The sequence below is a fragment of the Muntiacus reevesi genome, chromosome 20 (assembly GCF_963930625.1).
Source record: "Muntiacus reevesi chromosome 20, mMunRee1.1, whole genome shotgun sequence".
Classification (NCBI taxonomy): Eukaryota; Metazoa; Chordata; class Mammalia; order Artiodactyla; family Cervidae; genus Muntiacus; species Muntiacus reevesi.
In genome coordinates this window covers 5,916,057-5,943,536 of record NC_089268.1, presented here as the reverse complement: position 1 = coordinate 5,943,536, position 27,480 = coordinate 5,916,057, and the positions used below count along the sequence as shown (strand labels likewise).

Sequence of the window (27,480 nt, the reverse complement as noted above, 5' to 3'; positions counted from 1 at the left end):
AAAACTGTTCCAGGTATCTGCATTAAGGAAATAAAAATCATGCATTCCAATTAGTATCAAGTGGAATAAAACTCAGTTTTCTAAGTGGTGCTTACTTTTCTTTGACAGTGTCCTCCATTTCCTTGAATTTCTTTGACAAATTATTTGTTTTTTCAAAAACCAGAGCCTTATCCCCTGGCAAGCCATGGCTAGAGATCTCCTTCAAGAGATTCTGCAAAACTTCCAGATCTTTCTTGCGTTCTAGCAATTCAGATGTTGATTCCTGCAAAACATCAATATGAGATGTTTCTGCGGACACAGAGAACAGACACGTGGCTGTCAAAGGGGAGGGGTCGGGGAGGGATGGGGTTGGGGTTTGAGATCAGCAGAGGCACACTCTTACATGCAGGAGGAGGACAAGCAGGGTCCCGCTGGCATCCGATGATAAATCACGATGGAAAAGAATGTGGAAAAGAGCATACAGCCTTGTAGACATACACAAATACCCTTTTTCAACAACACGAAAGACGACTCTACACATGGACACCACCAAATGGCCAACACTGAAAGCAAATTGATTACATTCTTTGTGGCCAAAGGTGGAGAGATTGTAAACAGTCAGCAAAACAAGACCTGGGAGCTGACTGTGGCTCAGATCACCAGCTTCTCAGCAAAATTCAGGCTTAAACTAAGAAAGTGGGGAAGACCACTAGGCCAGTCAGGTACAACTTAAGTCAAACCCCCTATGGATATGCAGCAGAGGTAACAAATAGATTCAAGGGATCAGAACTTGTAAACACTGTGCCTGAAACTATGGATGGATGTCTGTAACATTGTACAGGACACAGCAAACAAAACCATCCCAAAGAAAAAGAAAAGCGAGAAGGCGCAGTGGTTATCTGAGGAGGCCTCACAAATAGCAAAAGGGAGAAGAGAAGTGAAAAGCAAGGGAGAAAGGGAAAGGCGTATCCAACTAAATGCAGATTTCCAAAGCACAGCACAGACAGACAAGAAGGCCTTCTTCAATGACCAGTGTTTAAAACCAGAAGAAAACAACAGAGGGGAAACACTAGAGCTCTCTTCAGGGAAACTGGAGATACCAAGGGGTCATTTTGCCCAAAGATGGGCACAGAACAGGACATACAGGGTAGACACCTGGCAGATGCTGAAGAGATCAAGCAGAGATGGAAAGAATACACAGAAAAACTGTGTGAAAAAGATCCAAATGAACTGGATGACTATGATGGTGTGGTCAGCCACCCAGAGCCAGACATTCTGAAGAGCGAAGCCAAGTGGGCCTTAGGAAGCACTGCTATTAATAAAGCTAGTGGATGCAATGGAATTCCAGTAGAGCTATGCAAAACCCTGAAGGATGATACCATCAAGGTGCTGCATTCGATACGTCAAAAATCTGGAAGACCCAGCAGTGGCCACAGGACTGAAAAAGGTCAATCCTCATCCCAATTTCCAAGAAGAGTACTACTAGAGAATGTGCTAGCCATCAGACAATGGCTCTCATCTCCCATGCTAGTAAGGTCATGCTTAAAATCTTGCATGCTAGGTTTCAGCATTATGTGAACCAAGAACTTCTAGATATCGAAGCTGGGTTTAGAAATGGCAGAGGAACCAGAGATCAAATTGCCAATATTCACTGGATCATAGAAAAAGCAAGGGAATTCCAGAAAAACACCTACCTCTTTTTTCATTGATTACACCAAAGCATTTGACTGTATGGATCATAATAAACTGTGGAAAGCTCTTAAAGAGATGGGACTACCAGACCACCTGACCGGTCTCCCGAGAAATCTGTGTGCAGGTCAGGAAGCAACTGTTAGAGCCCTGTATGGAACCACTGGCTGGTCAAAAGGAAGGAGGACGACAGGGCCATCTGCTGTCACCGTGTCTGTTTAATTTATGTGCTGAGCACATCAGGAGAAATGCTGGGCTGGGTGAGTTATAAGCTGAAATCAAGACAGGCAGGAGAAACATCAACAACCTCAGATATGCGGATGATACCACTTTAAGGGAAGAAAGCAAAGAGGAACTCAAAGAGCCTCTGATGAGGGTGAAGGAGGAGAATGAAAGAGCCAGCTTAAGATTCAACATTCAAAAAACTAAGATCATGGCATCCAGCCCGATTACTTCATGGCAAATAGAGGGGAAAAAAGTGAAAGTAGTGACAGATTTCCTCTTCCTGGGATCTAAAATCGCTGTGGATGGTGACTGCAGTCATGAAATCAGAAAATGCTTGCTTCTTGGCAGGAAAGCTACGGCAAACCTAGAGAAGTGCTGTGAAGCAGAGACATTACACTGCCAAAAAGGTCTGCATAGTCAAGGCTGTGGTCTTCCCAGTGGTCACGCAGAGTTGTGACAGCTGGACCATAAAGAAGTCAGAGCTCCAAAGAACTGATGCCTTTGAACTGTGGTGCTGCAGAAGACTCCTGAGAGTCCCTGGGACAGCAAGGAGATCCAACTAGTCAATCTTAAGGGAAATCAATCTTGAACACTCGCTGGAAGGACTGATGCTCAAGCTGAAACTCCCATATTTTGGTCATCTGATGCGAACAGCTGACTCACTGGCAAAGTCCCTGATGCTGGGAAAGATTGAGGGCAGAAGGAGAAGAGGGTGTCAGAGGATGAGATGGCTGGATGGCATCACCGATGCAATGGGCATGAACTTGGGCAAACTTTGGGAGATGGTGAGGGACAAGGAGGCCTGGGATGCTGTAGTCATGGGATTGCAGAGAGTCAGATCTGACTGGGCGACTGAACACCACCACCACCACACACACACATAAAACTGACTTAGTTTGCTGTACAGCAGAAATTAACACAACACTGTAAATCAACTAGACTTCAGCAACAAAAATAAAACAATATATAGGATGCTGCCAGATCTTCAAAGGGCATCCCACCAAGTTGTAGGTATAGACGCAAATGACCCTACTCAGAATGTCACAGAGCAATCCTGCCACCGATAGAAGTGTAAACCAACATGCAGGCACAGGCTGTCTGAAAAAGAACATGGTAAACTTTAATTTAAAAATGCACTCTACATTCTACTCTGTGAGTTCTGGAATAGGATATGCATAGTACCTATGATATACAGAAAATGAGAGATGGGGTTCACTTCTGGGCAATGAGCAGAGGCCTCAAGGAGGAGATGGGCTCTGAAGTTTTTAAAGGAGAAAAGCACGGATCTTTTCCAATCCATCAGCAATTTAAATGATGCCTATTAATCGTAATTCTGCACATAAATGTATGCGCTTGTCTTGGCTGCTGACATACTTGATCAGCCTTGTGAGTTCCATGGAAGACATACCTGCATAAACTGAGACAGCTCGGTAACATCCTTCCCAGGTACATCGGCCTCAGTGAGAGCCTGAGTTTTGGCTTCTAAGAACGTCTGGAGCTTTTCTGAGAGGTTCTCAAACCGCTCCACTTTGGTTTTGAGCTTCTCCATCTGGGCAAGTTTTTCTTTGTGTTTGTGACTTGCTTCTGAAAAGCGGAAGGCTAAGTCCTTCATCCGGGCCTGTAGCGAGGACGCGGTGGATGGGTCGGCAGTTTCCGTGAACCTGTTTACTTTCTCATTCATGGCGTTTATGCTGCTCTGCCGCCCTGCGATATCCTGCTCCAGCATCTGAAATGAACCAAGGACCACATAAGCAATGGAATGATGTTTACAAATAACGTCACAGGCTTGTCAAGATTACTATTCGTAACAACAGAAGCTTGAACCACCTGTGACTACGGAAGCTAATGGGAGTGACAGACCAGCTGATGGGGTCCCCCACCCCCAGCCCACTCCACCCCCAGCCCCCGCCCCGGCCAGCCAGGGAGCCTGGAGACAGCTGGCCGGCTGCCCTGGAGACGCAGCAGGCGGCCGCCACTCGGCGACCCCAGGGCCTCCCGCAGCCCAGGGATTAGCCACGCTCCTGGTTTTCCGAAGGCCAGACAACAAGACTGATCTGATTAACTCCTGGGCAGCGGGCTGAAGCCGGGTGAACAAACAGGGCCTGGTGTGTGAGACGCCCTCTGCCATGAGCGATGCTCAGGAAAGGTACAAGCAGCCCATCTCTGCTCCTTCACACACGTGACTGTGCAAGCTCTACTCTCCATGCTGCTATACCCGTGAAACATCTCTTTACGCCTTAAATTCATCTTAAATCTACCCATCTGTGGAGCTCGTTACACTTTTTTCAATATAATTTTTAACTGAGCTATAACTGACATATACATATAACATTATGCTACAATAAACAGTAAATCAGTTTCAGCCGGACAACATAACTGGGCTCCCCCGATGCCCCAGCAGGTAAAGAATCTGCCTGCTGTGCAGGAATCACAGGAGATGTGGGTTCGATCCCTGGGTCAAGAAGATCCCCTGGAGAAGGAAATGGCAAGCCAGTATTCTTGCCTGAAAACTCCCACGGACAGAGGAGCCTGGCAGGCTCCAATTCAATGGGTCTCAAAGAGTCGGACATGACTGAGCGACCAAGTTCACATGCGCATATAACATGAAGATTCAATAGTTGGAAATATTGCTAAATGCTCACCACAATAAGTCTAGGTAACGTTCATCACCACACCAAGTTAAAATTTTTTTCTTGTGATAAAAACTTATAAGATCTACCCTCTTAGTAACTTTCCTACAATTATTTTGAATTTACCCAATATCAAGTGCTATTTTAGCCAGAGAACCCAACAATATACAGGTTCAAGTTCCCAGGAAAAATAAGTCTGTTTTCCCTGAAGAAAATTAGAGGGTTATGCTTTCTGCCATCAAAAATGATGCTTACAACTCAAGACCATATGTTGAGGAGGATATATATATATATAAAAGAGCAAATAATGTTACACTGACACTTTATATATAGGTTTTATGTCTGCACATGGGGAAATCCAGGATATATGAATTTTAGGGATGCAAATGTGCAGTGAGGATGAGTGAAAGGCTTTGAGATGCGCAGAGCGTGAAAGCATCCACACTTTTTAACTAATCTGAGATGTTTTTACTGTCACCGAAACGCGGTCTACTTGCTGCCTGGAGTCACTTACGATGCTTTTACTGATGACATCCTGCAGGGCGCTGGAACTCAAGGGCAGCTGGCACGGCTCCTGCAGGCAGCGCTCCACACCCGCCATCCAGAGCAACATCTCGTCCAGGCCGTCCTGCACGCTCAGCGAGCGGGTCAGCGTCATCTGCAGCCTCTCGTTCCGCTCGCTCACGGACGCGGACAGGTCATCGTACCTCCCGACAATGTCATCTAGTCCAAAAGAATCAGGGAACGTCAACCACTAAGTGCTCTCTGCCCCCTTCCTTTGCAGAATACGCTAAGGAGAACCACAGAACTCCCACACTAGAACTGGAAGAAGAAGAAAAGATTTAAGTGGCAAATTCACATTTGCACCATCAGAGCACCAACAAAACCTGAAAACAGAAAGCAAAGATCCCAGTGGAAAATAGCAAGTTGGGGATTCTTGACTAGTGTATCCATGTATATATCATCTGGATTTGAAAAGAGCTTTTGGGATATGTAAACATTTGAATTGTCCCAGAGAAATGAAAGAGTTCCAGATAGCCAATCTTTGGAATACACGGTGGTTTCTCAATGTGACATTTCAGATTAGCCACACTTCTTAACTACGTGGGGGAAAAAGGTGTCAGCTGCACAGAGCTGATTTCAAGGAAAAACATACACTTCTAAGGATTTATTCAGAATTCACCTTTACACATAAAAATTATTTCGATCTCTGTCTCTCTTGCTGTCTCTCATATGCACACATACACATTTAGGTTTTGTCATACTTTGCATCCTAAGCAAAGTATTCAAGGACACAGAAGGTGGCAAAGGCAAATGTTAATAGAAAACAGACAACAAAAATCCACATAAAATGAAGGAGGCTGAGATTGCGCTTCTAAGGTTAACACTGAATTTCTTTGATAAATTTAATAGCAGACAAAAAGGGAAGAAAAAAAACAAAGTTAACAGACTGACCTATCAGATGAGATTAGTTTCCATGCTGAAGACTTAAGATGCTTAAAAAAAAATCTTTCTGGCTAGTTTTCATTCGTATATAAAGCTCTACATTTTAACATCCTATATTCTATACTGCAGACCAATGAGAAATTCAAAGAACAATGGTTTTTAATGTATTCCCTTCTCCTTTCCTACCCACAATGATTGATTCTGTCCCTCTGGAAAACAATCATCAATTACCACTTACTGTCCAAGAATCTGAAAAAAATTGTAATGATTTCTGAATGCCATCATCTGATACATTATAGAATGTTTCAATGGAAGAAAATATTTGACCTAAAACATCTCTATAAAAATGAAACACCTTATACTCTTATGTTTAGGCCACAGAACATATTCCATATAATTTTTGTTTGTTCTAATATTATATCATGAGAAAATAGCTTGCCAAGTTTTCACCTAACTGAGAGGCTAAACTGGGATGCATTAAGGAGTCAGTCATGCTCCTTTTATGAAAGCGCTAAGATGTCCCTGGGAAGCGGTGGGGAGGGCAGTCTCTGATAGGCGCCCAGGTGCCCAGAGCAGACAGGAGCAGGTTCGAGCTCACAATTCTGTGAAGGTCACAGAGCAGGCCCCCCGAACTGCAGGTCACGACTGGCAGGTGAGCCGCTCCTCACATGGGCAGCTCCGTGCCTCCCCAGGGCACCATCCTGTCTGCTCCACCGCGGCAAGTGATGTCCCAGGCAAAGGCACTATTCTAATAAACTTAGCACACACAGCGCTGTAAATCAACTATACGTCAATTAAAACTTTTTCTAATCAACGTGTAGTTTATTTTTGGACTTAGTAATAAAATAGTATCACTAAATTCTTAATGTTAGTAACTAAAACTTACTCTAGAAAAACGTACAAACAAAATTTACTTTTAGAATGTTACTTTTTTAAGTGGTTGGTTCTCTTAGGAGTCAACTAGATCTCAGAGAAACACTCCTCTGTATCTTAAATATACTTTCACATATTCCCGGAAAACTATGCCAGAGAGAAGTTTTAGTCTTAAAACAGTGTAACATATGTTAGATAATGTAACACATATTTTTAAACAAATGCAAGTGAATTGTGTACACTTAACAATGGGGAAATGTCAAAATACTTCTTCAAGTCACAGAATCACACATAATATGAGTCTTTTGTCTCCCCCAAGACCCTTTACAAGTCCTCTCAGCAGTGGTTACCAATGTAACCAGTGCCTGGGACAGAGAAACAACATGTTGTAACTTCCACTCATATTGTGATCTTATACTTAAACATATTACATTTTTTGTGTCTTATAATCACAATGCACAAAATATGTTAAGATAGTAACATCTGAAATTTATAAATACACATGCATCTCTGAGGATCTATATACACATGCTGAGAAGTACAGGACAGGATGTGTGATCAGAGGACTGTGACTGTCTCCAGAGAACAAACTGGTGGCAGCCAAGGGAGTGGGGGTCGGGGAGATGGAGTTGGGGGCGTAGCAGACATAAGTTATTGTACACAGGATGGATAAAGAACAAGGCCCTGCTGCATGGCACATGGAACTGTGCTCAACATCCTGTGATAAACCACAAAGGAAAAGAACATTATCAGTTCAGTTCAGTTCAGTTGCTCAGTCGTGTCCGACTCTTTGCGACCCCATGAATTGCAGCATGCCAGGCCTCCCTGTCCATCACCAACCCCCAGAGTCCACCCAAACCCATGTCCATCAAGTCGGTGATGCCATTCAGCCATCTCATCCTCTATGGTCCCCTTCACCTCCTGCCGCCAATCCCTCCCAGCATCAGGGTCTTTTCCAATGAGTCAATTCTTTGCAAGAGGTGGCCAAAGTATTGGAGTTTCAGCTTTTACCATCAGTCCTTCCAATGAACACCCAGGACTGACTTCCTTCAGGATGGACTGGTTGGATCTCCTTGCAGCCCAAGGGACTCTCAAGAGTCTTCTCCAACACCACAGTTCAAAAGCATCAATTCTTTGGCACTCAGCTTTCTTCACAGTCCAATTCTCACATCCATACATGACCACTGGAAAAACCATAGCCTTGACTAGACGGACCTTTGTTGGCAAAGTAATGTCTTTGCTTTTTAATATGCTGTCTAGGTTGGTCATAACTTTCCTTCCAAGGAGTAAGCATCTTTTAATTTCATGGCTGCAATCACCATCTGCAGTGATGTTGGAGTCCCAAAATATAAAGTCTGCCACTGTTTCCCCATCTATTTCCCATGAAGTGATGGGACCAGATGCCATGATCTTAGTTTTCTGAATGTTGAGTTGTAAGCCAACTTTTTCACTCTCCTCCCTCACTTTCATCAAGAGGCTTTTTAGTTCCTCTTCGCTTTCTGCCGTAAGGGTGGTGTCATCTGCATATCTGAGGTTATTGATATTTCTCCTGGTAATCTTGATTCCAGCTTGTGCCTCTTCCAGCCCAGCGTTTCCCATGATGTACTCTACTTTAAGTTAAATCAGCAGGGTGACAATATACAGCCTTGACATACTCCTATTCCTATTTAGAACCAGTCTGTTGGCCCATGTCCAACAGACATGTTGCTTCCTGACCTGCATACAGGTTTCTCAAGAGGCAGGTCAGGTGGTCTGGTATTCCCATCTCTTTCAGAATTTTCCACAGTGTATTGTGATCCACACAGTCAAAGGTTTTAGCATAGTCAATAAAGCAGAAATAGATGTTTTTCTGGAACTCTCTTGCTTTTATGATGATCCAGCAGATGTTGGCAATTTGATCTCTGGTTCCTCTGCCTTTTCTAAAACCAGCTTGAACTTCTGGAAGTTCACGGTTCACATACTGCTGAAGCCTGGCTTGGAGAATTTTGAGCATTACTTTACTAGCGTGTGAGATGAGTGCAATTGTGTGGTAGTTTGAGCATTCTTTGGGATTGCCTTTCTTTGGGATTGAAATGAAAACTGACCCTTTCCAGTCCTGTGGCCACTGCTGAGGTTTCCAAATTTGCTGGCATATTGAGTGCAGCACTTTCACAGCATCATCTTTCAGGATTTAAAATAGCTCAACTGGAATTCCATCACCTCCACTAGCTTTGTTCGCAGTGATGCTTTCTAAGGCCCACTTGACTTCACGTTCCAGGATGTTTGGCTCTATGTGAATGATCACAGCATCGTGATTATCTGGGTCGTGAAGATCTTTTTGTACAGTTCTTCTGTGTATTCTTGCCACCTCTTCTTTAATATCTTCTGCTTCTGTTAGATCCATACCATTTCTGTCCTTTATCGAACCCATCTTTGCATGAAATGTTTCCTTGGTATCTCTAATTTTCTTGAAGAGGTCTCTAGTCTTTCCCATTCTGTTTTTTCCTCTATTTCTTTGCATTGATCGCTGAGGAAGGCTTTCTCATGTCTCCTTGCTGTCCTTCAGAACTCTGCATTCAGATGGGAATATCTCTGTGTAAACAGGTGCAACTGACCACTGTACTGTACAGCAGAGATTAATACCACACTACAACTCAACTAGACTTCAGTTAAAGAAGATGATAAAAAAAGAAACTGCACTACATCACTGTTTAAATCCATGAAAGAAATACTGTAGCATAAAAAGTGTAACATTTCATATGCTTCTTTCACAGTCTTGAAACAATGCAGACATTATGGTCAATATTACTGATATTTTGCCTCCAGGGTTCTTGCTTCTTTGAATACAAAATCATAAATAAGATGAAACATTTTTCTTGTAAGTTAGAAGCATATTGTATACAGCTGGAAATAAGTCATCTGAACAAAACATTTTTTAAAAAAGATTCTGAAAGTCTGAAAAAAACAAAAAAGGTGTCTCTTCTACAAAGTGGTTTGATTTTTTAAATTCACTTTTGTTAGAGTAGAGTTGATTTACAAAGTTGTGTTACTTTCCGCAGCACTGCAAAGTGTATCAGCTATCCCTACATACACACACATACAGGGCCTTCCTGGTGGGTGCCTAACACACACACACCCCACTGTTTTTCAGATTCCATTCCCGTATAAGGACTATTAAGTAGACAGAGTGATTTTACAAGAGCAAAGCTTCATCCTTCTCTTTACCTAAAATTTCAACTCAGATTTTAATGTCAGCTCTGTTGTGGTGAAAGGTCTGTTAATCATTTGCTGTTTTAGGATTTTTATTTCACACCAGTTCAGTTCAGTCACTCAGTCGTGTCTGACTCTTTGCGGCATCGTGGACTGCAACATGTCAGGCTTCCCTGTATATTACCAACTCCCAGAGGTGTTCAAACTCATGTCCATTGAGTTGGTGATGCCATCCAACCATCTCATCCTCTGTTGTCCCCTTCTCCTCCTGCCCCCAATCCCTCCCAGCATCAGGGTCTTTTCCAATGAGTCAACTCGTCACATAAGGTGGACAAAGTATTGGAGCCTCAGCTTCAGCATCAGTCCTTCCAATGAACACCCAGGACTGATCTCCTTTAGGATGGACTGGTTGGATCTCCTTGCAGTCCAAGGGACTCTCAAGAGTCTTCTCCAACACCACAGCTCAAAAGTATCAATTCTTCAGCATTCAGCTTTCTTATGGTCCAACTCTCATATCCATATATGACTACTGGAAAACTATAGCTTTGACTAGATGGAACCTTTGTTGGCAAAGTAATGTCTCTGGTTTATAACATGCTGTCTAGGTTGGTCAAAGCTTTTCTTCCAAGGAGCAAGCATTTTTTAATTTCATGGCTGCGGTCACCATCTGCAGTGATTTTGGAGCCCCCCAAAATAAAGTCTGTCACTGTTTCCCCATCTATTTGCCATGAAGTGATGGAACCAGATGCCATGATCTTAGTTTTTCAAATTTTTGAGTTTTGAGTTTAAATTTGAGTTTTAAGTCAGCTTTTTCACGCTCCTCTTTCACTTTCATCAAGAGCCTCTTTAGTTCCTCTTCACTTTCTGCCATAAGGGTGGTGTCATCTGCATATCTGAGGTTATTGATATTTCTCCCAGCAACCTTGATTCCAGCTTGTGCTTCATCCAGCCTGGCATTTCGCATGATGTACTCTGCATATAAGTTAAATAAGCAGGGTGACAATATACAGCCTTGACGTATTCCTTTCCCTATTTGGAACCAGTCTATTGTTCCATATCCAGTTCTAACTCTTGGTTCTTGACTTGCATACAGATTTCTCAGGAGACAGATCAGGTGGTCTGGTATTGCCATCTCTTGCAGAATTTTCCACAGTTTGTTGTGATCCACACCGTCAAAGGCTTTGGTGTAGTCAATAAAGCAAAAGTAGATGTTTTTCTGGAATTCTTTTGCATTTTCTATGATCCAAAGGATGTTGGCAATTTGATCTCTGGTTCCTCTGCCTTTCCTAAATCCACCCTGAAGACCAAGAAATTTTCACACCAAGAAATACTTAATAATGCCAAACAACACATTAAAAACAGGAAAAGAAGCAAAGTTAAAACAAAAAATACAGGAAGACATTAAGCGATGTTAACTGATAATCCCCTGCGCATTTCAACTAAATACTGTGAGTAGACACCAAGGGTAAGATAACAGCCCTGCTCTCAAGAAAGTCACCATCTAATGTCAGAGGATGCACAAGCATCACTGGAACTGAACAGAGTTTCCAGGATCATGAAAGAACCCAGGAGAGGAGAAGCAGGAACATTTCAACCTCTTATCACTGCGCTCCCACTCTGACAAGACTTATCAAGCTTCTGCTCCTGGCCATAGGTTGGAAATCTAGCTCAGCCCAATCCCAACAACCAAAAGAATCTTGCTGGGGTCTACTTTCTCTGAGTATTGCACATTATTTCTTTTTTAATCAACTAAAATATAAAATAAAAATTTTTAAAAACCTAAATGTAAGGCTGGATACTATAAAACTCTAAGAAGAAAACACAGGCAGAGCACTCTGAAATAAATCGCAGCAGTTTCTTTTTGGATTCACCTCCTACAGTAATGGAAACAAAAACAAAAATAAACAAATGGGACCTAATTAAAAGCTTTTGCACCACAAAGGAAACCATAAACATAATGAAAAGACAACCCACAGAATTGGATGAAATATTTGCAAATTAATCAACTGACAAGGGATTCATCTCCAAAATATACAGTTTATGCAGCTCAGTATCAGAAAAACCAGCAACTCAATCAAAAAATGGGCAGATGTAAATAGACATTCCCCTAAAGAAGACATAAAGATGGCCAAAACGCACATGAAAAGATGCTCAACATCACTAATTATTAGAGAAATATAAATCAAAATTACAATGAAGTATTATCACGTCACACTGGTCAGAATGGTCATTAATAAAAAATCCACCAACAATAAAACACTGGCAAGAGTGTGGAGAAAGGGAAACCCTCCTACACTGTTGGTGCAAATATAACTTGGTGCCGTCACTGCGGGGAATAGTTCCTCAAAAAAACTAAAAACAGAGTGACCGTATGACCCAGCCATCCCATTCCTGAGTATATATCCAGAGAAAAATGTGATTCGGAAAGATACATGCACCCCAATGTGCAGAGCAGGACTACTTACATTAGCCAAGACACGGAGACAAGCTAAATGTCTATCGACAGATGAACGGACAAAGAAGATGTAGCATCAATACATATATACAGTGGAGTATTACTTGGCCATAAAAAGAACAGGGCAATGCCATTTGTACCAACACGGATGGACCTAGAGATTATCATAGTGAGCGAAGTCAGACAGAGAGTGACAAATATACGGTATCATTTATATGTGGAATCTAGAAATACTGATACAAATGAACTTATTCACAAAACAGAAACAGACTCACAGACATACAATACAAACTTATGGTTACTACATGGGAAATGTTGGCGGGGGAGGGATACATTAGGAGTTTGGGATCAACAAAGTACACACTACTGTGCAGAAAATAAATAATCAACATGGACCTACGATACAGCCCTGGGAACTGTACTCAGCATTCTGTAATAAATAACCTATGAGAAAAGAAGAGATATATGTCTATGTATAACTGAATCATTTTGCTGTACCCCTTAAACTAACAAAATACTGTTACTCGACTATACTCTAATAAAAAATAAAAGTTTTTTAAAAGTTTTGCTATTATTTTCTAAATCAAAACTTATGTTCTTCGCAAACCATACAACCAGTTCCCACTCCCAAGATGCTAACACACCTGCCAAGGAGGGCGTCCAGACTGAGAGGAGCCGTTTCAGAGTGAGTGACGGGAATACACCAGCGAGCAATGCCTCCGTGTCTATTATGAGACCATTTAGAACATACCCACCAGCCCAGACACGAGGACTCTGCACACTTACCCAGTGTTTTCTGGATGTCGTTCTTGGCGGGAAGTAAAGGTCCCCTGGAGTCTAACAACACTTCAGCTGTCTTCTTCAGTTTCTCTACAGCCACCTGCTGACTTGATATCTGTCCCTGCAGAGCCTGGAGGATCAAATGCCTCAATTACCCTCAGTAGGACTGAGTAACAGGTTTCCAGCATGAAAAAAAGGTGCACAGTAAGACAAAGCGAAATCGAACAGAGGTTTGCCATCAGCAGAAACTGACCCCAGAATTCTGAGAATCAGGCCAGTTATAAATCGGCACTTGCAACTACCGGCCACTTGGGATCATCCAGATTCAGTACTGGAACAAACCCTCAGCATCTGCTCACAATAAACAGCCTCAATCCTGATCCTCAAACACTCCACCCTCAGCCCAAGTTCCCCACAACCTCCAGAAAACAAAGACAAATGAGAAACAAACAAGTAACAGAAACCTTTGGGACCATATTTCAGACTCCAGGTAAGGAGATAGTTAAGGATTCTCAGCATGTCCTGACTCAATGCTGAGTCATATTCATTTCCATCAATGAAACAGAAGTTATTTAACATCTAACCAATTTCAAAAAAGCTTGCTGTATTTTATGAAAAAATAAAGATCACACAGATACAAAGCTTAGCCACAGGGTCTTCTGGTCTAAGGCAGGAAGTGGTAAGTGCCAAAGACAGGTAACAAAGGCCGAGTGGGGAGGCCTCCTCCATGGGATGGGCCGGGCCGGGTCTAGGAAGGGGTGGCTCCGGGCATCCTCCCGGGCTGCACGGTCCCCAGGTGGTGCCTCCTCCCTCCTTCCCGTCTGCACACCAGGCAGCAAGCCCTGACAATTTCAGCTGCTTCATCTGTGTTTTTTTTTTTTTTCCTTTGGCTAGTTGATTCGGCAGGTGAGTTGTTATATACTCCTTAGCGGATTCTGACTTTCATGGCCACTGTCCTGCTTCATCTGTGTTTAAACTCGGGCTCTTGCTCTGTATTTTTGAGTCACAGGAGGATAATCTCTCACTTTACTGGGAAAAGCCTCCTAACCACACGCTCTCCCTCCAGTCTCTCCCTCAATACAGTCCCCAGTGTGTTTGATGGAAGACACACCCGGCTTCACGACTCACCTCTGAAAATCTTCGTGGCTTCCTCATGCTTCAGAATAAAGGGGATACTGGAACTTTCTATCAATGGCCCAAGGAAATCTATTCCTCAGTCTATCTTCAGTTTCATCTTTACCCACCTCTGGTTCCACGTGTGTCCCATGACACAGCTATCCCTCAAAGATTCACTCTTCCTGGACCCAAGGCCCCAGCATCCCTACGCACTGAGCTTGGCAGGCAACCCTGAGCTTGGCTCTTACCATGAACATCCAGCCGGGGAACCCCCGTCTCCTCCCACCCCCGCCTGGAGCACCACCCCGAGGAGCTCCCTCAATTGCCCTGTGAATATCACTGCAGTGATCTGTCTTTTTGATCAAACTGGAACCTCCGTGTGAACTAGGGATTGATGCTATCCAAGTTCCATTACTACTGACTCACCCAGCATTGGTCACATAGCATTGATGGGAGTTTCTGGAATAAATGAGTTAATGAATAAGTAAATAAATGAAGATATAAGGTGTAAGGTTTTAAAAGTGCCTCCTCTATTTCAGCCTCCAACAACAATAACAAAAAGTAAATGCCTAAAGCCAATGGCAAAAATCTCAATTAATTCCCATATCCAGGAAGCTGTGATGATACACAGGCAGCTGCACATACGTCCAATGGTTCGACAAAAAAGGACCAGTTTGGGACCTGTGATCTGAGTACCAGATCCTACAGTTCATCCAAGAGACCGAAGAATCGGCATACAAATGGTCAGTTTGGGAAATTCTCCCACAGGTTTAGTTGCCATTAACTGTAAGAAATTTCTCAAAACAGGAATTTTCACTTATAATGACTGAAGTCTAAGCCACACAAACAGCTTATTCACCTCACACAGCTTAACAAGAAATGAAGTAAGTTTAAAGGTATCTCCAAAAAATATATTCTTTAGAATGTGAGTTCCCCAAAGTCAGAGACAGGGTTTTAACACCTTGTGTCTTCATAAAACTTAATACCTGACCTAGTATATAAATTGTCTCCGAATGAATGAATTTGTGCAAAAGTGACCATGGTTTTATAAAAATATCCTAGACCAACGATGGCCCTACCGACCATCCTAAAACTTAAAATAGATTACAAAAAAGCATCTCTTCTTTACCTCTTCTCTTCAAAACATCCATACTTATCCTCTTCATAATGATGTTCAAGACAGTCAATAGGTTTTAGTTCCTAACAAGTTAGGTCCCATCACTTCATGGCAAATAGAAGGGGGAAAAGTGGAAACAGTGACAGATTTTATTTTCTTGGGCTCCAAAATCACTGCAGATGGTAACTGCAGCCATGAAATTAAAAGATGCTTGCTTCTGGGAAGAAAAGCTACGACAAACCTAGACAGCGTATTAAAAAGCAGAGACATCACTTTGCTGTCAAAGGTCCATAAAGTCAAAGCTATGGCTTTTCCAGTAGTCACATATGGATGTGAGAGTTGGATCATAAAGAAGGCTGAGTGCCTAAGAATTGATGCTTTTGAACTGTGGTGCTGTAGAATACTTTTGTGAGTCCCTCGGACAGCAGATAGCGAAGGACAGGGAACCCTGGCAGGCTGCAGTTCATGGGGTCATAAAGAGTCAGACATGACTTAGTGACTAAACAACAACATGTTATCAAGTTTTAATTCAGCTACAGTAGTAGTTTATAATACTACAAAACTGCAAATTGAAGTATCAAATGAGTGCCATATATTGTTTTAAATGGACTTCGATTAAATTAAAACATGAAAGAAGCATCTGTGACAGGGAACAATGCAAGATGATGACCTTGGTTTCCAGCCTGGACCAGAAAAGAGTGAAGTTTATAAAGCCATAGGCACTTGTCCAGCTCATAAAAATTTCTGTACACTCATCACCCTCCCCAAGATCAGAGCAAGCCTGGAAGGTCGATGTCATCCATGGGACACGGTCCCATGCCTGGCTCCAAACCCAGGCCTCTACTTGGGTCCCAGGGTCTTGTCTCTCTGTGCTTCATACGGAACTAAAAATCTCATTTCGCCCACTGATTTTGAAAAGCAGCATTCTAGCCCAGTGGTATCAGACTGCTGACAGCACAGCCAATGGTGATTTGAAAAATAACACTACTGACAATGTGCTACTGGCCTAAAAGATTTCAAGTGAACCCAATGGGTGCCCCAAAGTATATTCATCATACAACAGAATATAAGTAGAAGTTAGTATTGAAAACGTAGAAAAGACTGACTATTTTGTAGTAGTCTTATGTGTCTGTATTATTGTTAAAAGTAAGTAAGTGTTAGTCGCTCAGTCGTGCCTGACTCTTTGCGACCCCCATGGTCTGCAGCCCACCAGGCTCCTCTGTCCATGAGATTTTCCAGGCAAGGATATTGGAGTGGGGTGCCATTTCCTTGCAAGACGTTGTTGGTAAAAGGAAAGAAAAGGAGGCTCCTTAGTCCTAAAAACGCATCCTTGCTACCTGTTGAAATCATCTGTGAGGAAGACATGGCCATGTGCCAGGAAAAACTCTAATCACACATTTAATTTCTAAAATGACGCTTTGGCTTAAGTGGAATTTGTTCTCCTTGGAGACGTTCCTCTCTTTTCTATTTCTTTGGCTGCCTTAAGACTAGAAGCGTCTCCTTCCTCTGTGTGTACCAAGGAAGTCTTCAGGTTTTGGAATTAATCCACGTTTCTATTTCATTAAAAAGCCATAGCATTCATTTCACTTTTTTTTCCTTTAGTTATATTAAAACTACTTCTATACAGGATGTAATCAGTTTGTTAGTATAGACCTAACTAAAAATGTATTATTTCTGTTTCACATAGTTTCCAATGCTAAAAATACCTAACTTCCTAATTAAATGCAATACTGGCAATCTTAATAATTGTCAGCTCCTGACATTTTCTATTAAAATAATGGCCTTTATGTCACAACATCTCCTCTGCCAGCATACACTGTCCTTGGACCTGTCATCCAGCGGGGACTGAAAACTTCATTAATATGGATCTGTTCTCGGGCTTGAGGCTAAGAGGGAAATGCGCGCGCGCGCACACACACACACACACACACACACACACACACACACACACACACACACACACACACACACACACACACACACACACACACACACACACGAGCCTCAGGACCGAAACACATCCCTGACATGGGGACGCTCCATCACGCGGGGCTGACCTGGCTCGGGCCACAGGTAGCGCTGGGTCAGCCCTGCCCGGGAAGTCACAGGGCCACCCATCTGGCCCCAGGCCCTCCCTCCTGTCTCTGCTTGGCTTTAAGCTGCCACACTTTACCCCAGGGAACGACACAGCACTCCTCCTGCCAGAAGACACTGGCCTCACGCAATACCCAATGGTCAGCGAAGTCAGAGGACCTGCTTCTCTCGTTAACAGCACAGCCATTTCTGACTTTTAACTAGCAGATGGAACCAAATTCTGAAAGGCGGTGGTTTCACTGGCACTAACACTCATTTTCTATCAGGGTGAAAATAATCTATTGCTATCCACCTGCTAAACAGAAAGACAGGATAGATTTAAGAAATGAAACTTACAAACTCAAATTTTTTTCTTCCTTTTTTCTCTTTTTTGGCCTCACTGCCTGGAGCGTGGGATACTAGTTTCCTGACCTGCCATCCAACCTGTACCTCCTGCAGTGGAAGCATGAAATCTTAGCCACTTGACCACCAGGGACATCCCTCAAAATCAGAATTACTGGTCACATGAAAGAAGAAGAAACTTTTTCAAAAATTCTCTCCCCTTACATGAGGATTTGAAAATATACCTGAAATGTATGAAATGGGCTGGACTCTCTGGGCCACTGGGGGTGTGGCTGAGAGCCCACAATTACACAGTCCCCCAGCAAACCTGCACACTCAAAAGGGCAGGCGGCTTCTCGGAGAAGTGGGCGAGGTGACAACTGAAGTGTGCACCTCTGTGAATCAGGGGGCAACTCAACAGGAACCCACATGGAGCGTGACAGTGACAGTCCCGTCCCCTGTCCACTCATGAACAGTCATCGAGGATCTACGTGGGCCCCCGCACACAGCAGTGAACAAAACAGGCCAAGTGTCTGTCCTGCAGACCTCAGAGCTAACGAAGGAGACAGATGACGAACAAAATAAGAGTCAAGACCACAGCTGGTCCAGGCAGGACTGGTCTGTGTCTGGGCAGGTGGGGGCGGGGGATACAAACCACGCCAGCAGTGTCAGACCAGCTAAACCAGAGCAGAAGAAAGAAAAACGGACAGACATCGGAAGACCAAGTCAAGAGTCCCCCAGAGGGACACGCACACCTTCCCAGCCCCTCTCGCCCCGACCTGCGGGCAGGATCACAGCAGTAGGGGGGAAAGCAAGGTGTCCTGTGGGACTATCGCGGGGCTGGACCTCTCCCTCCCTCTTGTTTCTCTTACCTTCATCTCTTCCAGCTGCCTCTGCAGGTTTTTGGGGTCCACAGCAATAGGCTCGGATAAGTGTCTGCTGGCTGTGGCCTCGCAGGCCTGGAGCCCAGAGAGAAGCCCACACGAGGCGTCCTCGTAGTGCTGGTATTTATCCACCAGGTCTTTGAGGTTATTCCCGAGGACATTGCACTGAGAATCAAACAAAGGAAGAGTAGGAATCAAAATCTGCTACTTTTACATACAGTCTCCAGGACCCATGGGTTATGCCACCTGTAAGACACCAGACTTCAACACAGTGAGCAAAACCTACAGGGCAAAGAGTTTCTCCTTTATGTGAAGATGCTTCCTCTAACCACTCAGAAAGTCACCATAAAAGTGAGGAGAAGATTAGATTTGCACCAGTTTAAAAACACATGCACAGGGCTGAGTCTTCAGCCAGACTGCAGGGCCTAGCTGTCAGTCATCAGAGGGCTCGTCTCGCGGAGTCGACACACCAGCTGTAGAGTGTGCGGCAGACGGAGAGATGGCCCCGGGGCTGCAGGGGTTTCTCTATGCTGCACAGACGGAGCAACACGAGGAGGGAAGCATCCAACACGAGGAGGAAGACATGGCCAACAGCCAACGATGCTCCGCAAAGCCACATAGGCAGCCTGGTCAGCCGTTCAGCTTATACTCTAAACAGGGGCATGTTTTCTCTTTTTCATTTCTTTCGCTGTTTTTAAACAAAATTCTCTTACTGGTCCACAAGAATAACAGAAATGAAAACTGTCTCTTAACCACTCGGTATTAAAACAATACTGATCAAATATACCTGTAAAGCAAACACTTGTGAAGCGAATTTTAAGAGATGAAGATGCCTTTCTCAAATTTGAGGGTGCAAAGTACTCGATAGTTCATATTTCAGTTGCTCCGTCGTGTCTGACTCTTTGCCACCCGATGGACTGCAGCATGCCAGGCGTCCCTGTCCATCACCAACTCCTGGGGTTTACTCAAACTCATGTCCATTGAATCGATGATGCCATCCAACCATCTCATCCTCTGTCGTCCCCTTCTCCTCCTGCTTCAGTCTTTCTCAGCATCAGGGTCTTTTCAAATGAGTCAATTCTGATTTGGTGGGCAAAGTACTGGAGTTTCAGTTTCAGCATCAGTCCTTCCAATGAATATTCAGGACTGATCTCCTTTAGGATGGACTGGTTGGATCTCCTTGCAGTCCAAGGGACTCATAAGAATTTTCTCCGACAACACACTTCAAAAGCATCAATTCTTCGGTGTTCAACTTTCTTTATGGTCCAATTCTCACTTCCATACATGACTACTGAAAAAACCATAGCTTTGACTAGACAGACTTTTGTTGGTAAAGTAATGTCTCTGCTTTTTAATATGCTATCTAGGTTGGTCATAACTTTTCTTCCAAGGAGCAAACACCTTTTAATCTCATGGCTGCTATCACCATCTGCAGTGATTCTGGAGTCCCCAAAAATAGTCTGTCACTGTTTCCATTGTTTCCCCATCTATTTCCCATGAAGTCATGGGACCAGATGCCATGATCTTAGTTTTCTGAATGTTGAGTTTTAAGCCAACTTTTTCACTCTCCTCTTTCACTTTCATCAAGAGCCTCTTTAGTTCTTCTTCACTTTTTTCCATAAAGGTGGTGTTATCTGCATATTTGAGGTTATTGATATTTCTCCCAGCAATCTTGATTCCAGCTTGTGCTTCATTCATCCTGGCATTTCTCATGATGTACTCTGCATATAAGTTAAATAAGCAGGGTGACAATATACAGCCTTGATGTACTGCTCTCCCGATTTGGAACCAGTCTGTTCTTCTATGTCCAGTTCTAACTGTTGCTTCTTGACCTACATACAGATTTCTCAGGAGGCAGGTCAAGTGGTCTGGTATTCCCATCTCCTGAAGAATTATCCACAGTTTGTTGTGGTCCACACAGTCAAAGGCTTTGGCACGGTCAATAAAGCAAAAGTAGATGTTTTTCTGGAACTCTTTCTTTCTTGATGATCCTACGGATGTTGGCAATTTGATCTCTGGTTCCTTTGCTTTTTCTAAATCTAGCTTGAACATCTGGAAGTTCACAGTTCACATACTGTTGTAGTCTGGCATGAAGAATTTTGAGCATTACTTTGCTAGCATGTGAGATGAGTGCAATTGTGCAGTAGTTTGAACATTCTCTGGCATTGCCTTTCTTTGGGATTGGAATGAAAACTGTCCTTTTCCAGTCCTGTGGCCACTGCTGAGTTTTCCAAACTTGCTGGCAGATTAAGTGCACCACTTTCACAGCATTATCTTTCAGGATTTGAAATAGCTCAACTGGAATTCCGTCACCTCCACTAGCTTTGTTCGTAGTGATGCTTTCTAAGGCCCACTTGACTTCACATTCCAGGATGTCTGGCTCTAGGTGAGTGATCACACCATCGTGATTATCTGGGTCGTGAAGATCTTTTTTGTACAGTTCTTCTGTGTATTCTTGCCACCTCTTCTTAATATCTTCTGCTTCTGTTAGGTCCATATCATTTCTGTCCTTTATTGAGCCCATCTTTGCATCAAATGTTCCCTTGGTATCTATAATTTTCTTGCAGAGATTGCTAATCTTTCCCATTCTATTGTTCTCCTCTATTTCTTTGCATTGATCACTAAGAAAGGCTTTCTTATCTCTCCTTGCTATTCTTTGGAACTCTGCATTCAAATAGGTATACCTTTTCTTTTCTCCTTTGCCAATGTACTTTGCTTAGAGCCAAAATACACACACCACCTGCTGGTCAAAATGGGTAGTACAGAGTTTTAGTCAGGGCTGCCTGGAAACCACACTACACGAACTAAATAAATACCTTCACATACTTAATCTCTAAACATATATTGCAGAAGTAAAGCAGATGAATAAGACTGATGGAAGCAAGATGAAAATGCCTTATTTTCCCTGCTTCGGTTTTCAAATTTCTTGCTAATTCCAAAACTAAAGTTAATAGGACAGAGTGAAAACTGTAGGTACAGATTAAAAAGTTAAAAATGAAATAACCTTATTGCACAGAAAAGGAAATCATAAACAAAACAAAGTGAATACCAATGGAATTGGAGAAAATATTTGCAAATGATGAAACCAACAAGGGTTTAAATTCTAAAATATACAAACTGTTCATACAACTCAATAACAAAACAAAAACCAATTGAAAAATGGGCAGCACTAAATAGACATTTATCCAGAGAAGACATACAGATGGCCAAGAGGCACACAAGATGCTCAACATCACTAAATATTAAGGGAAATGCAAATCAATATTATGAGGTTACCACCTGACACCAGTCATAATGGCCATCATCAAAAAGTCTACAAATAATAAATGCTGGAGAGGATGTGGAGAAAACAAAACCCTCCTACACTGTTGGCGGGAATGTAAACTGATGCAGTCACTAAGGAGAACAGCAGGAAGCTGCCTCAAAAAACTAAAAACAGAGCTACCATGTGATCTAACAAAACCACTCCTGGGCATACATCCAGACAAGCACTCTAACCGTCATGTTCATAGCAGCGCTATTCACAATGGCCAAGTCATGGCAACAACCCAAGTGTCCATCGGCAGATGGTGGATAAAGATGTGGCACCTATACACACTGGATACCACTCAGCCTGCAAATAGTGAAATAAGGTCATCTGTAGCAACATGGATGGACCCAGAGATGATCAGTGAAGCCGGTCAGAAAGAGAAAGACAAATACCATGTGATTATCACTTGCACATGGGATCTAAAATTTGACACAAAAGTGCCTGAGAAACAAAAACAAAGTTACAGACATAGAGAACAGAGCCGTGGCTACCCAGGGGGAGGGAAAGGTTAGGAGTCTGGGGTCGGCAGGTGCAAGTTATCTTATATAGACTGGATAAACAACACAGGACAGGGAACTATATTCAGTATCTGTGATGAACCGTAATAGAAAGAATATCAGAGAGAATGTATACACCTGTATGAGTGTGTCACTCTGCTGTACACAGAAATTAACACGACATTGCTAATCGACTAGACATCAATTTTAAAAACTGCACTTACCTTTGTGTAGAGGGACCTGAAGCGGTCTGTGGCGCGGTCCAGCCGGCCCTGCACTTCTCTGTGGGCGGCAGAGGTGTCCACCTGGTCCCGATCAGCCCGGCCGCCTCCCTCTCTCCCGCCGCAAGACTTGGCTGCCTCCAGCACTCTGTTGCCAGAAATGGTGATGTACCTCAGGTCCCCTTTGTGCGAAATGACATCTTCCGAGAAGCTCTTCTGCCGCTTCAGCTTGGCCGTCAGCCCGCTGAGGTCGTCCGCGCCGGCCTCCAGGTTCTGCAGGTCCTGCTCCGCCTGCTGCAGCCACTGCTCAAACTCGCCGCAGTCGGCGTCGAACTTCTGCAGCTCCTCCTGCAGGGAGCGCGTGCGGCGCACCGCCGTCTCCGACGCGGCCAGCGCGCTTTCGAAGTGCGTCTTCAGCTCCGTCACGTTCCTCTGCAGCTTCTCCTTCTCCTCCGGGCACAGGTGGTGGCCCTGCGTCTCCAGCAAGGCCTGGGCCGCCTGCGTGGCCGCGAGGACCGCCTGGTGCCGGGCCGCGAGCTCCGCGTGCTGCGCCTGCACGAGAGCGGGCCGGGGTTAGGGCGCGGGGCCTGCGGGCGCAGGACGCTCACCCCCGCCTCCGCCACGCGCCCTGGGGCGCCCCGCCTCTCTTCCATCGATGAGCTTCCCAAGAGGAGGGGCCCCCCTGTGAGCACGCTCACCTGGTCTTAGGATTTCCAGTCTTCTCTGGAAAGGACTTAGGCAAGCGCACAAAGCAAGTACCGCTTTGAGAAGGATGGGGAGGAACGGAACAAATTACTCTTCCAACTTGAAAACAAGCACCTACCACCTGCTCTCCTTCTGCTCGTCCCTTCCTCATGAGCTCCCTAAAGGGATGGGACCTCACCTGATTATTGATCAAGGAAGCATGATGTTTGCTTAGGAAATAATCTTGAAAAAATACTTAATGGGAAAAAAAAAGTCTATAATTTGAAAGCGTCAAAAAGACACGAAGGTAAGCAGTAAGCAAGAACAATACACATTTGGAGAAGCTCAAGGGAAGTCAGAAGCGCACGCGCAGTAGAGGAGCATCTTGGAGCTGCTCCTGAGCTGGCTGAGCCTCGGTTTCCGACGTGGAAAGAGGACAATACCCTACAGTCACAGATAAGCCAAAAGGCCCACAGGAAGCCACGTGGGAAGAACACTGCCCACAGAGCCTGGCACAGCCAGGGATCCAAGTCCCCCCTGGAGGCAGAGCACAGAGCCGGTCACAGGTGAGGGGCAGGCTGCTCACAGGTGTGCGCACCTACCCGCCCTGGGCCCCCAGGGTGGCCGGGACCCCTTCCTCTCCAGCCATAACCAGCTTCTTCCATCCACCCCCTCATGCCATTAAAATGTGGTAAAGAGCATAATGGAAAAGAATATAAACACAAGTGTACACATACGTATACCTAGATCACTTTGCTGTACTATAGAAACTACACAACCCTGTAAATCAACTATACTTCAATTTTTAAAAAGTGTAGTAATCCTTTGGGGCCACTTCCACATTCCTTGTGATGCCTTACTTGAAGCCAGACGCCTGCTCCCACCACTTCCAAACCCCCTCTGGGACTTGATGTCCCCCCCGACCAGGCACCTGGCCCCCACCTCTACCCACCCCCACCCGCGGGTGGTGCTGGGACCCCCTTCTCCAGTTGCTCTGTCTGGCTCCAGCTCTGCCCCCAAATACCTGTGTGGCAACCCCCGCCTCCTCTAAGTCTTGCCACAAATCTCCCTTTCCTGTGCGGCCCTTCTCTGATGATCCTATTAACCCTGAAGGAGGGCCGCAACCCCACCCTCACCCACCCATCCCCAACTCAACTCAGCCAGAAGTTGCCACCTCCCAGCACCCACAGAATGCAGATGGTTACCGCCTGCCCGGTCATCCTCAGCCCCGCAGGCAAGCACCAGGATGGGATTCGATCTGCTCATGACCAACGTAAGTGCTGGCACTCAGGGGCTGGCACCCACGCGAGCCTTCAAGTGAACAGGGCCAAGGAGCGCTGCTGTGGGGCAGCTCGTCCTTAAACGTCTGATCCCAGACATCAGCAGGGAACAGACTCCCGGATCCTGCTCCCCACCCTGCCTGTGACAGCACCTGCCGTGCGGCAGACATATGCAAGTGCTTCGTCTAAATGACTTTTCTCCCACAGGTGATGTCTTCCATACGTGACTTATATTCACAGAACACCTCCGTCCAGTCGGCTGGACAGGTGTAATCATCCCTGTAAGTCACCCGGTCCACCCTTCCCTTTTACAGATGAGGGGAGACAGGCTGCAGTGGGGAATCACCGAGCACAGCATGCATGGCACAGACAGAGAGCTGGCCCGGAACCCTGGCTCCCGAGCCTCTGGGCCATCTCTCCACTCTGCCAGGAGAGCAGGAATTTCTGACGTTCCTCAAGTTCCCATCTTCTCCGCAGTAAGAAGTTCAGAAGGGCAAACGTCATACTGTGGCCAAAAACAAGGGTTTCCAGGCCTACTGTCTGTTCCACCCTGGTATTTTTCACTCCTTCAGTAGAGTTCCTAACCTTTCCTGACTCCTCTGTAACTGATTCACAAGGTTCCTTTAGGAAATCGTTACATTTTTCATTTTAAGATGCAGTTACAGTCAGGTTTTGAAACAACCTCTTGAAATTGTGATGTAATGAACACCCCCACTCTTCTTCAGGTTTACTTTCTAGTTCCTGTAACAGAAAAGCTTCTTAGAGAGCACACTGATCCCAAGATGCCAAAGACAAAGGCTCAGAGGCAAACAGCAGAACCACAAATGTCTCTGAAACGCACCAAAAGCCAAACACTGAAATAAAAGGATTAAACACGTGGCTCTCTAAAATCAGCTTTGCCCCCTTGGCTCCTGTAATAGCATCCGCGTTAGCTCTGACTTCCTTCCTGCAGTGAGCTTTCATTCCTCTCCTCTACAGCAGCCTTCACCAAAACAGCCAAGCCGAGGTCTGCAGAGGGCTCACATGAACTCAGGAGGACACCGCAGGCAGGACTGGAATTCAGCAGAGGGACTGAGCTCACAGCCTAGGTTTAAACCCAAACTCCATCCCTCACTAGAAGCATAACCTGGCCAAGCCAGCTCATTCTGTAAGTTACTGTTCCCATCTGTTGTTGTTCAGTCGCTAAGTTGTGTCCAACTCTGTCGCAACCCCATGGACTACAGAAGCCAGTTTACTGTGTCCATGGGATTTCCCAAGCATTCCCAAGTATTCCAAGAATACCGGAGTGGGTTGCCATTTCCTTCTCCAGGGGATTGTCCCAACCCAGGGATTAAACCCACATCTCCTGCATCGGCAGGTGGATTCTTTACCACTGAGTCACCAGGGAAGCCTTCCCCATCCGTAAAATAAGAATAACAACAACAACGTTAACAATAATAAGCTCATTACCACTATAATTATATTCTCATTTTACAGAGTAGTGGGGAGGACGAAAGGGACAAAGTGATGAGTCAAGCCGGGAAGAGATTTGAAGCATGCTGGACCACTGTCACCACTCTATTATTGTTATTGCTGTTATTCCTTACAGCTCTGCTTTATAGACAACTCCACATCTGATGATATAGTTCTCATTGCTTGTGACTTGTTTACAATTCTCAGCATTAACTTACTCTGACATAGTGATGAGCAGAGAAAAAAAGAACTTTACTCTCAAGGGTCCCTGAGTTTTGAAGGGACAACTCACATGCTAAGTCCTTCCTATCTGTACAGACCCAAAAAGAGACTCTAACAGTACCCTGTGTGAAACCACGCACCTTCATCTTCTGGTACTGCTGGTTCAGGTTCTCCTCGGTGGTCCCGACACGCCCGTCAACATCCGTGTCCAACACATTTCCGTTGAATTCATCCTCTTCTCCCATCATCGACTTGCCATTACCCTCTTGAAAGTGCGTCCCGTTCTGTTCAATGACCTGTTTCGGCTCCATTGCTGCTCGCCCTGAGTCTCTGTCGACATTTGCCAACCAGTCCAAGAGGTTTTCGATCTTGGTTTTGCTCTCTTCCAGCTGCTTCGCAGCAGCAACCTGGGCAAGAAAGGTCACAATAGGTAACCTTGAATGTGGGTTGAGGCGTGGGTGTTACTAGACATTCTGAAAGCAAATAGTTAGATCCCTGAAAAATCAGAGGGGGGAAACAAACCAGACCCACGCTGAAAACCGAACATGATGAAATTAAGTCTTACAGTAACTGGCAGTTACTCTGAAGTTTCCACTGTTCTTAAAATACGTTCCAAATTATAACTGATGAGACCTCACACATCTCACAAATATAAAGTTTCACAATCCCACTTAGATTTTTTTTTTTAAAAAGTTCAACAAAGCCTACACACTACTATATGTAAAAGAAATTAAGCTACAAGAAGGGACTCCCCTGGCAGTACAGCGGTTAGGATAAGGACTCCCTTATCAGAGAACTGAGATTTTGCACGCTGCGAGGCCAAAAAAAAAAACTACAGTGGTATATGGTACAGCACAGGACATACAGCCAATATTTTATAATAACCATATATTGAATATAACCTAAAAACTGTGAACCACTATGTTGTATATCTGTAACTTATATAATATTGTACATTAACTTTGATTAAAAAAATTTTTTTTAAGTTCAACAAGGCCAATTCTTCAAATCTGGTC

General features: G+C 44.4%; 1 protein-coding gene across 15 annotated transcripts in view; it reads right to left on the bottom strand.

Annotated features, from left to right (window-relative positions):
• Window positions 1–27,480, bottom strand: part of DST (dystonin) — a 516,002-nt gene that overhangs the window by 117,711 nt on the left and 370,811 nt on the right. For all 15 annotated transcript variants that reach the window (XM_065912746.1, XM_065912748.1, XM_065912745.1 and 12 more), the window contains 7 exons: window positions 26,605–26,871; window positions 22,830–23,378; window positions 18,787–18,963; window positions 13,273–13,396; window positions 5,038–5,246; window positions 3,302–3,619; window positions 96–262 (listed from right to left, as the gene is read on the bottom strand). In XM_065912746.1, coding sequence (XP_065768818.1) covers window positions 96–262; window positions 3,302–3,619; window positions 5,038–5,246; window positions 13,273–13,396; window positions 18,787–18,963; window positions 22,830–23,378; window positions 26,605–26,871 — 1,811 coding nt within the window. The remainder of the gene's footprint in view (window positions 1–95; window positions 263–3,301; window positions 3,620–5,037; window positions 5,247–13,272; window positions 13,397–18,786; window positions 18,964–22,829; window positions 23,379–26,604; window positions 26,872–27,480) is intronic.